We start from the raw sequence: 14696 nt of genomic DNA, 5'->3' as shown, positions 1-14696 counted from the left end.
TTTTTTTTTTATAGTAAAGGGCAAGGATGAACCTATAACATAAAAATAGAACAGCATAATTTTTACCTGGTTAACGTTAGTTTTTCAGAGGTTGAAATCATGGTTTTTTTATGTCGGAAAATGCTTGGCAAAACTGTTGCGAAATATTGGGTAATGAGAAAAACACAGAACCCCTCACCATTATTAGGCAATTTAATGTGTTCTATATGCAATAGAGATGCAAATTATGTAAAATTAATAGAAGAATTAACACACCAACGCGTTAGGTATTTAAATACCTATGCTATATCTCAGGAATATTTCCAGATGTCAAAAAAATGTTTGATTTAACTTCTATGATCTCTAATAGAAATACATTAAAATTTCATCAAAATCGTAAGAGCGGACTTAAGGCAGACTTTAATCGGTTAATGAATAACCAAAGATAGATATGTAAAGTCTGTAATTTTAATTCATAGCTAATACTTGAAAAATGAATATATGATTATTAAGAAAATAAATATTAAAAATACTTTAATAGCTTAGGTTGAGTTAGGTTATTGTGGCAGTTTAGTTCATTAATTCATTTAGAACTCCACAGATCCGTTGTTATAATACTTCTTGACGCGAGACCTTGAGTGATATTACTTTAAAAATCATTTCGCAAATCTTTTAACCACAAAATCTGATTAAGCTTATATTGTGTACTTCCTTGAGAAAATTAAAAGCATAATTGTCTTAGGACCTAATGCTGTTCTTAACTACATGTATTCTAGTACAGAAGAAGTGTTAAAGTATTTCTTTTTTCTTCTACAAGTATAAACACTCCTCGACTGATACCATGCCTACTTAGAAGAGAATTGTCAGGTCTATGTACACAGCCACTCTTTGCCAACGACGATCAAGTGCCGTTCGACACCTCCCAAGAAGCCACAAATAGTTCCAAGTGGGTTACAACAACAATATAAACGTGAGGTCAAGAATTTACAGTGGCAATATCATCTTAAAGACCAAGGTTGGCAAAAACAAAATTCTTAACAAGCCCCGCTAAACAGCTTTTAGGCAGAACGATGACTCCCTTGTTGCAAGTACTGTCCGAACTCAATTGAGATCAGTACATAGCAACGTGCTTAACTTTTACTTGTTAATATAAAAATTGCGTTAGATATTCCAATATCGATGCTGTCGTTATGTAGGGATAGATTTGCATTCCATCTTTCTAATTTGTTGGCCCTGCAGCATCCTTTAAAATCATTCTGCTGCAGTGTCGTATTTTACAATACTCTGAGAGCCGCTAATATCATTTAGAGCTGTCACGCATTTTATCTTGACAAGTACCTAATGATTATCTTATAATATAATATATCTTAATGATAGCTCTTGCAAATTTTATCCCTGTTCCATCATTTTTATTTTAGTATATATATTTTAGGATGTATAGCCAGTTTTATGTTCTGGATAAGACGTGGATAAGACATGACATATACAGAAAATTTGTGGCAGAAAATTATAACCCCAACACAGTCGCAAATAAACTGACTTTTTTCTAAATATATAACACTGCCTTATATACACTGCTAGAAATCAGTGTAAAAAATTACAACAGTAATTTGAACTCATGTTTAATTATGTTAGTAATATGTAAGATTCATGCAAAAAAACAATATTTTGTCTCAGAACAGTGATTGTAGCTTTCTACAACATTGCTGGAACAAAATTTGCAACACTTGCAACATAATTAACTCAATATAGAATAGTGACAGTTAAAATTTAGTTCCGGATCCAAAATCGACCGAGTTTACATACTAAAGCCACTCAGCGACCATTACCTCCTTTTGAAGTTCAGCCGACACAGAAATACAGGTTACAACTACAATAATCGAAGGAAGTCCCTAAAGTATTCCTACAGTTATGCGATTTGCTATTTGTTATCATATTCTTACTATATTATTCGGTCATACATTTAAAGGTTTTACTTACAAACATCTTTTTGTTCTTTTTGCGCGTCTTCAGTTTGAGTTAGGGAGTCTTTATTTTCCTCATTTGTGTTTTCTCCAGCGTTTTGGCTTTTATCATCATTCAAAAGTTGAACTGTTTTTTCCTTAAGAGAACATAAAATATAGTACACATATTATATTAAATAAATAATTATTATTATTTACCAGAAGTTTTGCTCTGTTTTTGAAATTTTGTAATTTTTTCTTGCACTTCAAGTAGAGCGGTTGAAGCTTTTGGACATATTGAAATAACTGTTCTTGATCGAATTCTTTTAAAGAATCTAATGCCACAACTGAAAAATTACTTTCCCTAACAGTTTTATTTTCACAATTCACACTATCTCCTGAATCTGATGTATTACTCATCATGAATTATACATATTACATTAAAATAATAAATTTAATAATATAATTGAAAAACAAATAATGCACTTTCCTATCGTACAAAAAATCTGCTGTCAGCTTGCTTATTGGCCGCATTGCCAACTTTGATTAGTTGTCATTTTCACTGCAGTTCTAGATGTGGCAAATATTTTGTATCTCTCAATCATACGGTATGTATTTGTTCTCTTTGTATTTTCTAGTTGATGGCTGGCATTAATATCTATTGATAAATTGCAATACAATAAATATATGTATTTCAATTAACCAAAATGCAGATTCTAGCTGGCTACGTTGAATATTTTGTCAAATTTTAATATTTTGAGTACACTCTGGAAATACAATTGAATGTGTTTTAAAAATGTAATATATCGTTTAGAGAATGAAAAATGAAATAATTCTTCTTTATTTTTCAAGATTTGTAATGAATTATATAAAGGATTTATAAATTCAATAATTTCTGTATAAAGAGTTATAAATTTTTCTATTTTCGCTTATTTTCTATTACTTACATTTAACTTACCAACATTTCAAAAATAACCTTATTAAATTATTATACATAATATGAATATATGAATATTACTTTATATATAACTAACAAAGTATACTAAATTTACTTTATGAATGCGATATAGTTTGAATCACCTTTGTAAACTTTTCTCTCTATGTTCTTCTAGCTTAAATGTAACATATTTTACATTTTTTAAATGTTCAAAAATTAAAGTATACCTTTTATCGAAATCCGAAATGTTCAACAGTTTCCATTTTTCAAAATAAAAATTAGCAACATAGCATTAAAGTTTTGGTATTCTTGTAGTGACTGCAACCGAAACAAACAAAACCATGACGTCCACAAATTGAAAGAATTGGATGACTGTAACTGCAATCATAACATGGCCTTTAGTCTGACGAAAACTACTTTTAATATGAATAAACCAATTGGTATGACACTACCTAATTAGCAATCTTAAATTGTCTCATTATTTATATCTTATCTTATTATTAAGTTACAACAGTAACTACATTGTTTTCATCATGATTCAAATAAGAATAAAATATTTATTACATCAAATGCTTTTTATTATAAATGAAGTTTCGATTTCACATTTAAATATATCAGTTTTTATTTCTTATGTTAGATTTATTAAATATCAACGCAATATATAATTTTTACTGTATTGTATTTCACTGTTCAACAATATTTTGACGAAGTAATATATATCGAATCCGTTTGGCAGCACGTTGCGGAAACTAAACCTGTCTACTATTGTGAATAAAATTCAAATTAAGTGACAACCGCGTTGATTGGTTGTTCTAATCAGATTTTTAACTTGGTTTTCAACTGTAGGTTGAAGACTAACATATTTATAAAATTCGTATTATTATATATATTATTTATATATATATTATATATATTTTTTATACTATATATGTATTATATTATATATATATTATATTATATATTATTAGAGTTTATAAAATTCATATTAACTTTTGTGGATTTTTTGACATTTAACATACATAATGTTATGTGTTAGGATCAAGGAACCACATGTGGCCTTACATTCATCCATTAGTCGAACCAATGCAAAATGACTGATTATAGATTATTTATTTAATAATATTAATAAATCTATTAATCCTACTGATATATTTTTAGGTAGGAAATTTTTAAGCCATTTATAGAGATTTAAAAAAATTTTAACTAAAGGTATTATTTAATATTAACAGGTTTTTTGAAAAAATTAACATGTGCTGCTTTCTTGAATTACCTCAGCTCTTCTAAACTGGATAGCAAATAACTGCCCTTGTTTTTCTAACATTGTTTGCATATAATTCTTTGTACCCATCTTAAAGCTAGATTTTAACTTATTTTATATCAGATTTATAATACTCATTATGTATTTTATAAGATGATTTTGTTCTTTTATTTATTTAAGCTGTGTCTTGGAAATAATTCTGTATTTAATTTCGTAAATAATTTTTTGAACTACAACTACCAGGAATCGAACTCGGGTCTGCCCAATTTGAAACTCAGGTATCAACGCACCTTTTGCGGGCCCATCAGTGTCTGCTTATAACATATTCCATTAGAAAATCAATTTTAAAATATTTTCCAAAATTATTTGTTATCAATTCCGCAATAATTATGGAGGCAAGTAAAACAAATCAAGTAAGTTTTATTTTGATATAAATATATTTTTTATTGTTTTTTGAAATTTATTTGTATAAACACAAGAAGTAATTATAGATTCATAAAGTAAATAAATAAGAATATAATAAAAAAATATATATTTCGTTATAAAGACGCGTCACTCTCGGCAAGAAAAAATTAACATTAAAAAATATATATTATTTGTTACGTTCACTTACCATTTTGCAAGAGCAATATATGAGTTTGAGACTTTAGTATTTATAATTAAAAGAAAATAAAATAAAATGAAATAAAATATATAAACATTTCCCATATTTGATGAATACTAGTCAACTAAATTTGCTGTCTGATTCATACAGCAAAAGCTGCTGTTAGGAGCAGCACAACGTGTGTTCTGATGGATCTGCATGCATGGAACACTACAAAAGCGAGTGCTGCACACAGTACAGGTATAATTAGAATAGTAGCCACACACAGCACAATATTTACGAGGTGGAACCTTTGGAGCTGGTGCTGCAGCTTGCATGTAAATTAGAGCATACTCACTACAACAACGTTTTTCGCTATCTAGAAATTGTTGAAAGTTCATTCGAAGTTTTTGGTGTGCTCTCTTACGCTTTTTACTTTTCTTTTGTTTTCCATTATTATCTCGCAACTTAGAAGTTTTCTTCGACATAATGGAAACTGACTTGTGGTTCGATATATCTTCCTCTAAATCCTTTTGCTGTGCTGTTTTTGGTGTTGCATTGGATGTGGCTGCATATAGAGTACGTTGTTTTGCTGTTTCCGTAATGAGGTTAAATGACTTGTTGTTGGACATATCGAGTGACAAATTAATTACAAGTTATTATTAAATTTTGTTGTGGATATGGATATTGAAGGTATATGGAGTTAGGTGTTATGGAGTTTATTTTTTACTTATCATGCACTGATACATTAATGCGATCCATTAGGTCATCAATGCGTGCTTGCAGAGTTTCGACGATTTCAGTTGATATGAATAGGTGATTATCATCTAAGTCTTGGATTATGAATTTGCAGCCCAATGATAAAGTTTCATCTAAATGTAGCAGAAATTGTTTCATAGCCGGATCACTGGAAAAAATCAAATACATTAGACACATTTATAATAAATGCACATGCTTAATGATATTTTTCAATGCATAAAACAAATGTTAAACCTCTAAGATTTTGCTGTAGCAGAGAAGGACCTTAAAAAGAAATCGGTTCGAAGGTGATTCGTATATTTCCTAGACAAAAACATATCAAGGTGCAATGAGCTAAAACCACTATAAGATTTGGTGGGAAGACAAATGGTAAAACATTCATTGCTTACATGTCATCGGTAATTTTAATGTAAATACTTTATTCAAGCTTAAGTTAAGCAATCAGCGTAACGAAATACACAAAATATATGAAATTATTGTAACATTTATTTGTTACAGTTTACAATTCAAAACATAAACAAATATCAAGCATTTCTTACAAGTTACGCAGATTTAATAAAACTATGATATATTCACTCACCATTTAACTAACACTCCTTTCATAACATTTACCATCTTAAAATAAATATATAAAATAAAACTCCACAAAAAATAATATAAATTTTGTATATTTCTTAGCGTTTGTAGCCCTTAAACAAAATACAGCTGGTAGAATAACTTAAAAATCCGTCAAGAACAACCACTCATCGTATCTGTCAAATTTAATTATATTCACAATAGTAAATCAGTTTACCTTCCACAATGTGTTGCCGAACGGATTCTGTAAATATTATTTTGTAAATTTTTATCAATAAGTTTTTTGATTTTCACTGAGCTTAGGTCGTTTATTAAACTCATAAAAATTATTACACTTTTTTTTGTTATTTTTATGATTGTAATCACTTCTGCATCTGACTAATCTGCTGTCGGTTATATTATATGATGTGCTAGAATAAATATTTTTTTCCAGTTTCTTTCGATTATATTTTCCTTCACATTCCAACAAGATTAGAATTGACAGAACAGTTATTGTTCTATTATTGTTGTTATAATAGAAAAATAGGACAGTTAATAGAAAAGATATTGACACAAAAAACTCATGCAGTTGTTTATTATAATTTTAAATAAATATGAGTTGCTTAAACTTAGATAGTTTCGTGAATAGTATTATTTTATCAATATGTATATATATATATCAATATATATATTAATATCAATTTCAATCCGATAGCGCTACAAATAAACAGTAAAATTCTACACATTAAATTTTCCATACTTATTTATTTCCAAACTACTGTTTAGAGTATGTATTATGTTTGATTAGACCTACAATTTTTTTATTTAACTATTCGTTTAGTAATTATCATCGATTTACATTTTGTCAATTATAATTTTTGCATTATAATGTAAACAAATATGGCAAATGTCAAAAAGAAGTTTTGATAATATTAAGGTCTGTTTAATATTATTATTAAGTATGTTCGGTGCTTCATTCTAACAAAATACAAATAAAACTGCCTTTTATTGGCAATAAATCTAATATAATATAACATGATATTTATTGTGTATCATATTTAATGCCATGTATTGAAATATATTACAATTATTGCAATTAATGGTGTAGCTTGAACAGGCTAATAAATTTTTTTTATCATTTAATATATATACAATTAAATTGCAATGAAAATTTTTTTTCAATTCTTCTGTAAGAAATATTAAGTGTAATTCTGACCGAGCTCAACACCACATGTTTTTTTTTTAATAAACAGAATTTTCTGTACGAAACTGCGAATATTTACTTCTCATATATATCTCGAAATTATTCGTAAATGGTAGAGTATATGAAATAAATAATTATGATGATATAAAACAGAAATGAACTATTTTAGATAATTTTTTTTACAAAATTATAAAACTGACATTGAACAGCTGATGTATTTCAGGTTTAATAATACACAATAAATCCAAAAAATTTAGTCGAAACTAAAAATAAGTTTTTAGTTTATATTCTAATGTTTGAAGATATCTTTTACCTTCATCCAACATTTTTTTGGCACAGACCAAAAATCAAATTAACAAGCACATTGCCAAATCAGCTGTTTTAAATTAGAACAAATGAAAAACAACGAATGTAAACACTTTCAAATGACTGTGTAAATGCCATATAAGTTTTTTAAAAAAAAACCTATTAAAAAGTAAAACTATTTATAGCTCAGTGCCAAAACTTATTTCATTCACTTAATGTACCTTTATGCAAAGGTGAATCATTTAAAAAACTAAAATAGATGATGTCAACCATAATGGATGAAAATAGCATGTTGTCAATTTTGTGCACGACATTTTATTTAATTTTTAATTCAATATTAATATAATTTCATTTGAAAATTTTTATTAATGAAATTGTGTGATTTTAATGTTTTTTCAATCGAAAATACAAATTTTAGTTAAATAATGTTTCGGTTCAGTATTAACATACGCTTAAGAATAATTAATAAATAATAATAATATATATAAATAATAATATATATATAAAAAATAATATATATTGAATTATAAAAATGACTAAACAAATTATATTTAAAAACTTAATATATATTTATTTTGCGCTTTCGAAAACTATAAAAATATTAATAAACATATAAAATAAGCATTGATAATGAAATATTTGATTTAAATATGATTTTGTATTTATTTTAGCATATATAATATTGCCTTTATTACGATGAATATATGCATAACCACTATGATAATATATATTATAACCAATTTTATGCTCTCAACAAGACATTAAAACTAACATGCGGAAGAAAGTGAATGTTTCGTAGAAAATTTCGAGCGAATATTTTGTTGCGAATCACGAACGAATATTCGCTGCGAATTTCGAACGAATATTGTGCTGCGAATCACGAACGATTATTTCGCGTCAACGCTTTCGATGTATACTTCAAAACCATGCTTATAGCAACGTTGGCAACCCTAATTGTCAAATTGTTTGCGAGAGTCTTCATTTGACTTTTTGCGTTGAAGGTGTGAATAAGGAAAGGCGCGAAATGTGCAGATTAAAAGTATTTCTTTTATTGTTTTTGTTTAGTTTTATAACTATAAACAATGTTGAAAGCACAAAATTAAATTATCCGCGTGTTCTATTACCAATATTTGATAAAATATCCATAAATTTTACATTGGAAGTTATTGAAAAAGGCTGTTTCAAATGGTGAGAAATTGTTGTTGCTATTGCCGGCTGTTGGTGCTTAACTACATAACCTTAAAACCTTTTGAAAGCTTTAATTTTTGAATATTAAACAAATGTTACTATGTTATTAATTAAATAGGACTTCATCGAGGCAGGACTTGATACTGATAACACCACTTTATGACGATAGCGAGGAATGTTCTCATCGTGCAACTGTTACTGTGGTGTCACGGGAGCGTCGGCGAAACACAGCGATTGTTTTAGCCGAGTCATTGTCCACTGATGCCACATTGCGTTGTGATGTTATTATTGATGTTATTGATAAGCTTGGCGTACACACAACGACACGTCAATTATACTTGGAGGAGGCGCCAGAAACTTTTGAATTACGTGCCGAAGATTCTCAAGGCAATGCGTTCACAACTTTAGAGGGTGTAGAATTTAATTGGGAAATCTCTTCAATTACTAGCAAAAGTAAAGGTTGGCTGCCTGCGTTGCGTTTCTTATCGTTTAGCGAAAGTGAATATCACGAAGTGCCATCATCCTTAGAGAAGTTTGAAGTGCAGCGTATGAAAGGCTATATGGTATTACTGGAAGGAATAAATACTGGCACTGCTAAGGTAATTCAGTGATTTATTCCATTATAAAAATTGCTCATTTATTTATTTTAAATTTTAAGGTGACAGTTAGTCTACCGCATGAAGAATACCGTCATGTGAACAAAATTGAAGTGTTTATTAGTGTTTTGGCGAATATCATATTAGAACCATCTGAAGTTCATATGTTAACTGGCGATACAATTAACTTCCGTATTTTACAACTGAAAATGGGAAAATTACAAGAAATTTCTTTGAATAATCAGTATTATTTGGAAATTGACGATAATACGGTAGCTAGTATAGATGACGCCAAGGCAACGGGCCTTAAGCTCGGTCGTACCGTTGTAGTGCTACGTGATCGCAATGCTCCACTTGACAACAACTTCTCTGGTGATAACTCTATAACAAAATCATCTGCACCAAGTGCAAGACTTACTGTTGCAAGACCTTTTAGATTGGGTGTAACACTCTTACCTTTTAACAATTGGATAACCGTTGCAGGAGAAATGCACATAATTGCTTTTGATCTATACACAAGGTAAATTGTAATATATATATATATTGTATATGTTGTGTAAAATTTTGTTTTACTTTATTGTAGTGATGATAAAAAGTTAACACTTGGTTCAAAGTATAGTGTGGTATCAGAGTTGAGCAGTCGAAATTTTGAAATTAAGCAAGAAAATACTAATGGTAGTCGTTTGTACGGTGAAGCATTGCATAAGGGCACTGTAACTGTTTCTGGACAATTTAAGCAGGTTAAACTAATTTCATTATTTAGTTTGTTAAGTATTATTAACTTTGATTTACTTTCAGTTAAGCGTTGTTGCTGAAATGCATATTTATGACAACTTAGTGCTGGTACCGAGCACTGTAATTTTACCATTCGATCCACAGGTCAATAAGATTCAACAAATTCAATTTGAGGCAAACGGTGGTGATGGCTTTTATATTTGGCAATCTCAAAACTCCCGTGATATACAAATTACACAGAATGGTTTGGCCACAACAATTATACGTGACACAGATAGAAAGCGACATTTAGATGCTTACTATGCAGGCACTGTATTACGAAGCCGCGGTAGCATAAGAGTTGCATTAACAAAGAATCCTAAAATAATACGACAAGCGGATATATTTTTCATGCCACCAGTCAAATTACAAATTGTTAAATATAATTTTGAAACTGCATTAGATGATTTCGTTCGTATACATTTAGCTCTTCATACGTTCGTTAATGGCACTTATGTGCCCTTTACCACATGTGATATGATAGATTTTGATTTAGAGTTCAGTAATAAAATTTTCCAAGTAGAAGACGTTGATTGGAAAAAAGAACATATGACACTTGTTTGTCAAGTTATACATTTGCGGGCAACAGCAACAGGTTTAACGCATTTAAAGATCTCATATCAGTTTCAGGATAAATTATTGAAAGAAGAAGTTACGCTGAGTGTTTTCGACAAACTTGATATACTCAATCCTACATCAAATGAAATTGTCTTACCTATTGGTGCGTCGCGTAACATTATTTATATGAATGGTCAACAACGCATTTTTACATTAGAAGCTGAGTTAGTCAAGGAGACTGAATATGATCAGAGTGTGGCGAAAATCAATGAACTCGATGTTGAGTCTTCAAATGCTATATATGCTTATAATATTTTATGTACTAAAATCGGTAGTACAACTCTTGATTTCAAGATTTTTAATAAATTAGTACCAAAGAATTTCCTACCTTACACTTCCAAAATTTTGACTGAGATACATTGTGTTGCTCCACGTTTTCTTAATTTATATGCCACTGAGAAATTGCGTCCAACGTGTCCTATGCAAATGAAGCTTTCGCTTCTACATCTCAAAGATCGCGATGAAAAATTCGAAATAGAAATTGAAGTACAAGATGCGCAAAACCGTAGATTAATGAATATTTCATCGCTGCTTATTGATTGGAAGTTCGCTGTTGGTGATGAACGTTTCCATTCTGATTCAACATTGCATTATCGTCGAAATGCTGTAATAGAGTTTATTAAAGGTGTACCTATACCTAGTAAAGATTTATTTGTTACAACATTCCCGGAACCAGTGCCAAATTTCCGCATACGTGGTGATGTTACAAATTATATACCAGGCATACTGAATCACTTTAACATACGTGCCGAAACGCCGGTCTTTGCAGCCACAAATGTAAGCTAAAAAATTAATATATGTATATATGTATAATTAATATATGTAGTTTTAATTATGATTGGAAATGTGCTAAACATACAACTGGATATTCTGAGCGTAACATAACTTTTTAAAACAATATTATTTATATCTATATATATATACCTTCTATCTATACCTTATTTTTATTTTAATATTTATTTTATTTTGGTATTAATTGAATTTTTATTTATTTTAGCATAAAACTCAAAAACTTCATACGCCATCAATAACAAATGAAATAAGCTTTATGGCTGTGAATAGTACACTGTTTTTATCTGATCATGTTAGTATATTTATGGCTAAACAGCATCGTGAACATATACCAATTGCACAGGGTAGCGGTTATTACGATTTTACTCTGAGTGAAACTGGCATTGTAAATATTGAATTTCTCGCTAAAGAAAGAGAACTCATATTAACGCCTCTTCGTATGGGACATGTAAGTGTTGCTGAAATTCAAATGAAATATATTTAATATTAAATACTTACAATTTATCTTAGACACGTCTTGAATTGCTTGATCGCTGCTTAATGACTGATCCAGCTCAGCTTTCGATTTCCGTGGTATCGATTGGTGCCATAGTTGTCGACGTACCAGATCGCGTTGAGCGTACTAAAACTGTTGAGGCTATAGTGCGTCTTTATGACTCAAATGATAATTTACTTACCATAGATTCTAATAATTTGGAAATTTATGACTTGCATGATGAAATTTTTAATTCCAATATATTGAGTATACAATTGGGTGATCAAAAGAATTTGGGTGTAGGAGAAATAAGGTAAGATCACAATAAATAGAATATAAATGAATATTGTTGTGTTAAAAAATTTAAATATTTAAAATAATAAAATATTCATATGATAACTAGTCCTAGAAATAATGGCATGTTAGCTTAGGGATTAGGTTAGATATTACCATTGCCAATAGGTGCTTATATGTACGTATATACATGTTTATATATGTACATATAAGCACATATTAGCAATGGTAATTTCTAATCTAATCCCTATGTTGACATCATATTATGTAAATTTAGATGTAAAAAATTATTTTAAATTATTATATATTATTATTAATGTATTATTATTTTGTATTATTATTATTTTATTATATATTATTATTTTTTATTTTTATTTTTAATTATTAATTAATAATTTGTATTTTATTGATTTTTAACGTCTGTTTTGACCAAAAAAAATAAATTCTGAATATAAACTGTTGTTTTCAATAGAGAGGTTTTTACGAAACAACCAGGTAAATTGCAACAATTTTTTTTATTATTTTTAACTAATTGAATTTTTGGTTGACCAAACCATACAGTTGTTTTGAGTATTGTCAAATACCCATCAACAGTGATCTTGGAATTATTCCTTTAATTCTTCGTAAATAATTTTTTGATACTGCAAGTACTGAAGGTTGAACTTGTAAATTGTGAAATTTGAAGCTCAATCTTTATTGACCCAAAGCCCTATTTGACTTGTATTTTCGAACTTGGAGTTTTGTTAATTTCATGTGAAAGTTAATTAACAAATTCGATTGCTGTGTTATATTAGAACGAAATCACAAACGAGCTGTAGAATAATTGAATTAATTAATTATATTTTTTAATTATTCCATTTTGTTAAATATTTAATTAATTAATATAATTGTAATTATTTATTTATTTATTAATTTTTTATTTATTTTTTTTAATTGTTAAATTTCAATACAATTCTTTTGTAAAGACATTATTTATTGCATGCTTTTATATTACACTTTCTTGTGTATAGAATTCAATCTAGTGACGTAATATAGAAAAGAGTCATGCTAATGTTACTCCACGATTCGCTCAGATGAAATTGAAAAGTTGAATGAATATTTTTCTTCTAATTTTATTCCATAATAGTTCTATTTTAAATTGATTTTAATATATTTTATTTTTTTTTTTTTTTTTATTGTCTTGTGTAAAACTCTACAAGATAGACATATCAATAAATTCTTAAATTCCTTTCATCTCTTATCAAGAATTAAAATCGTTCTATACTATACTACCAAATTGCTCATATAATTATAAACATATTTTATTATATTTTAGATACATTGTTACTGGAAATAGTTTGGGTGAAACTAAAATCGTCTTTAATAGCCATATAAATGAATACAATGTCTCTAGTGAACCAGCAACTATACAAGTGAGAATATTTTTTTTTATATTTATTAAAATATTATATATAAAAATGTAATTAATTTAAATATTTTTTTAAGGTTTTTCCACCATTGCGCTTATATCCTCGTAATTCAACGCTTGTGGTTGGCTCCAGCGTACAAATATACTATCAAGGTGGCCCACAACCAGATGTTAATATTGTCTATTATGTACACAATGAAAAACTTATAAGTATGATAATTAAATTTAATAATTTATTAGTTATTAAAAAACATATTTTTCAATATAATCTAAGCAATGGAGTCTGCTTTGGTTACTGCGCATAAATTGGGTGCTACTCAAATTACTGGAAAATGCATTATGCCAAATACTGGTAGTGAAGAAATTGTGATTTCAGTCGATACAGTTGATGTAAGTGTTGTGCCACTGGAAAATGTGCAAATCAAAACGCCTTTAACACGTATACGTAGTGGCGCTGTTATGCCAGCGACTGTTTGGGGTAAGAAATATCGTATGTATTTGAAATTAATACTAATCTATTTGAATTTCTTCTAAGGCATGCCCGACTTATCACCAATGGTTTTGGGTACTTTGGAAAATATGCGAGTTACTTGGTCTACAAATCAGCCAGATGTTGTTGATATATATAATATATTTACTGATGCTGGTAAGTTAACTATTAAACTTTTAAGTTGAATTTTAATATATATGAAAAAAAGTTTGAAAAAAAGTTAACATTTATTTACGGACATTCCTGATACGGCAATGATGATAAATACACAAAACATTGCTCACAACATGTCCGCAGAATATAAAGTTCTCTGATGAGCTTGTTTGTTAAAGCCTTAAATCAAGTACAGATACGGAACTAACATAATTTATCATAGCTAGAAGCAAATTATGATTTTAGCAAATTTAAACTATTTTGCTCTCATTTTTTTAATTGCACAGCACAAATAAATTATTTTAACTTGTCAATAATTTGCTATGATAATTATCACTTAATTTTGTTTAGTAACTTTTTGACAACTTCGAACAATTCGTATGT

At 28.6% G+C, this 14696-nt stretch overlaps 4 protein-coding genes across 5 annotated transcripts in view; 1 reads left to right on the top strand and 3 right to left on the bottom strand.

The window, feature by feature from the left end:
• LOC119677818 (angiogenic factor with G patch and FHA domains 1-like) overlaps positions 1 to 2594 on the bottom strand; it is a 163557-nt gene extending 160963 nt beyond the window's left edge. For both annotated transcript variants that reach the window (XM_038089351.1, XM_038089349.1), the window contains exons 1-2: positions 2142 to 2594; positions 1960 to 2080 (exon numbers count right to left, since the gene is read on the bottom strand). In XM_038089351.1, the coding sequence (XP_037945279.1) occupies positions 1960 to 2080; positions 2142 to 2345 (325 nt within the window). In that variant the 5' untranslated portion in view covers positions 2346 to 2594. The remainder of the gene's footprint in view (positions 1 to 1959; positions 2081 to 2141) is intronic.
• A 1958-nt stretch (positions 2595 to 4552) lies between these two features.
• Positions 4553 to 5350, bottom strand: LOC119681412 (zinc finger HIT domain-containing protein 1-like). The gene has a single exon (XM_038094596.1). The coding sequence runs from the start codon at positions 5330 to 5332 to the stop codon at positions 4838 to 4840; it is 495 nt and encodes a 164-aa protein (XP_037950524.1). The 5' UTR covers positions 5333 to 5350; the 3' UTR covers positions 4553 to 4837.
• A 51-nt stretch (positions 5351 to 5401) lies between these two features.
• On the bottom strand, positions 5402 to 6208 carry LOC119681413 (general transcription factor IIH subunit 5-like). Its single transcript, XM_038094597.1, has 2 exons — positions 6040 to 6208; positions 5402 to 5607 (listed from the first exon to the last, which is right to left on the bottom strand). Exons 1-2 carry the CDS (start codon positions 6072 to 6074, stop codon positions 5427 to 5429), a joined length of 216 nt encoding a protein of 71 aa, XP_037950525.1. The 5' UTR covers positions 6075 to 6208; the 3' UTR covers positions 5402 to 5426.
• Positions 6209 to 8500: 2292 nt separating this feature from the next.
• The window catches only part of LOC119674783 (nuclear pore membrane glycoprotein 210-like), a 68192-nt gene continuing 61996 nt past the window's right edge, over positions 8501 to 14696 (top strand). The window contains exons 1-11 of the mRNA XM_038085938.1: positions 8501 to 8712; positions 8831 to 9311; positions 9371 to 9828; positions 9892 to 10048; positions 10107 to 11477; positions 11698 to 11940; positions 12003 to 12280; positions 13577 to 13673; positions 13747 to 13879; positions 13944 to 14147; positions 14205 to 14315. Of these exons, the coding sequence (XP_037941866.1) occupies positions 8549 to 8712; positions 8831 to 9311; positions 9371 to 9828; positions 9892 to 10048; positions 10107 to 11477; positions 11698 to 11940; positions 12003 to 12280; positions 13577 to 13673; positions 13747 to 13879; positions 13944 to 14147; positions 14205 to 14315 (3697 nt within the window). The 5' untranslated portion in view covers positions 8501 to 8548. The remainder of the gene's footprint in view (positions 8713 to 8830; positions 9312 to 9370; positions 9829 to 9891; positions 10049 to 10106; positions 11478 to 11697; positions 11941 to 12002; positions 12281 to 13576; positions 13674 to 13746; positions 13880 to 13943; positions 14148 to 14204; positions 14316 to 14696) is intronic.

Source organism: Teleopsis dalmanni, chromosome 2 (genome assembly GCF_002237135.1).
Source record: "Teleopsis dalmanni isolate 2A chromosome 2, ASM223713v2, whole genome shotgun sequence".
NCBI lineage: Eukaryota > Metazoa > Arthropoda > Insecta > Diptera > Diopsidae > Teleopsis > Teleopsis dalmanni.
The sequence above is the reverse complement of the archived record's forward strand: the minus strand, read 5'-3'. Positions and strand labels throughout refer to the sequence as shown.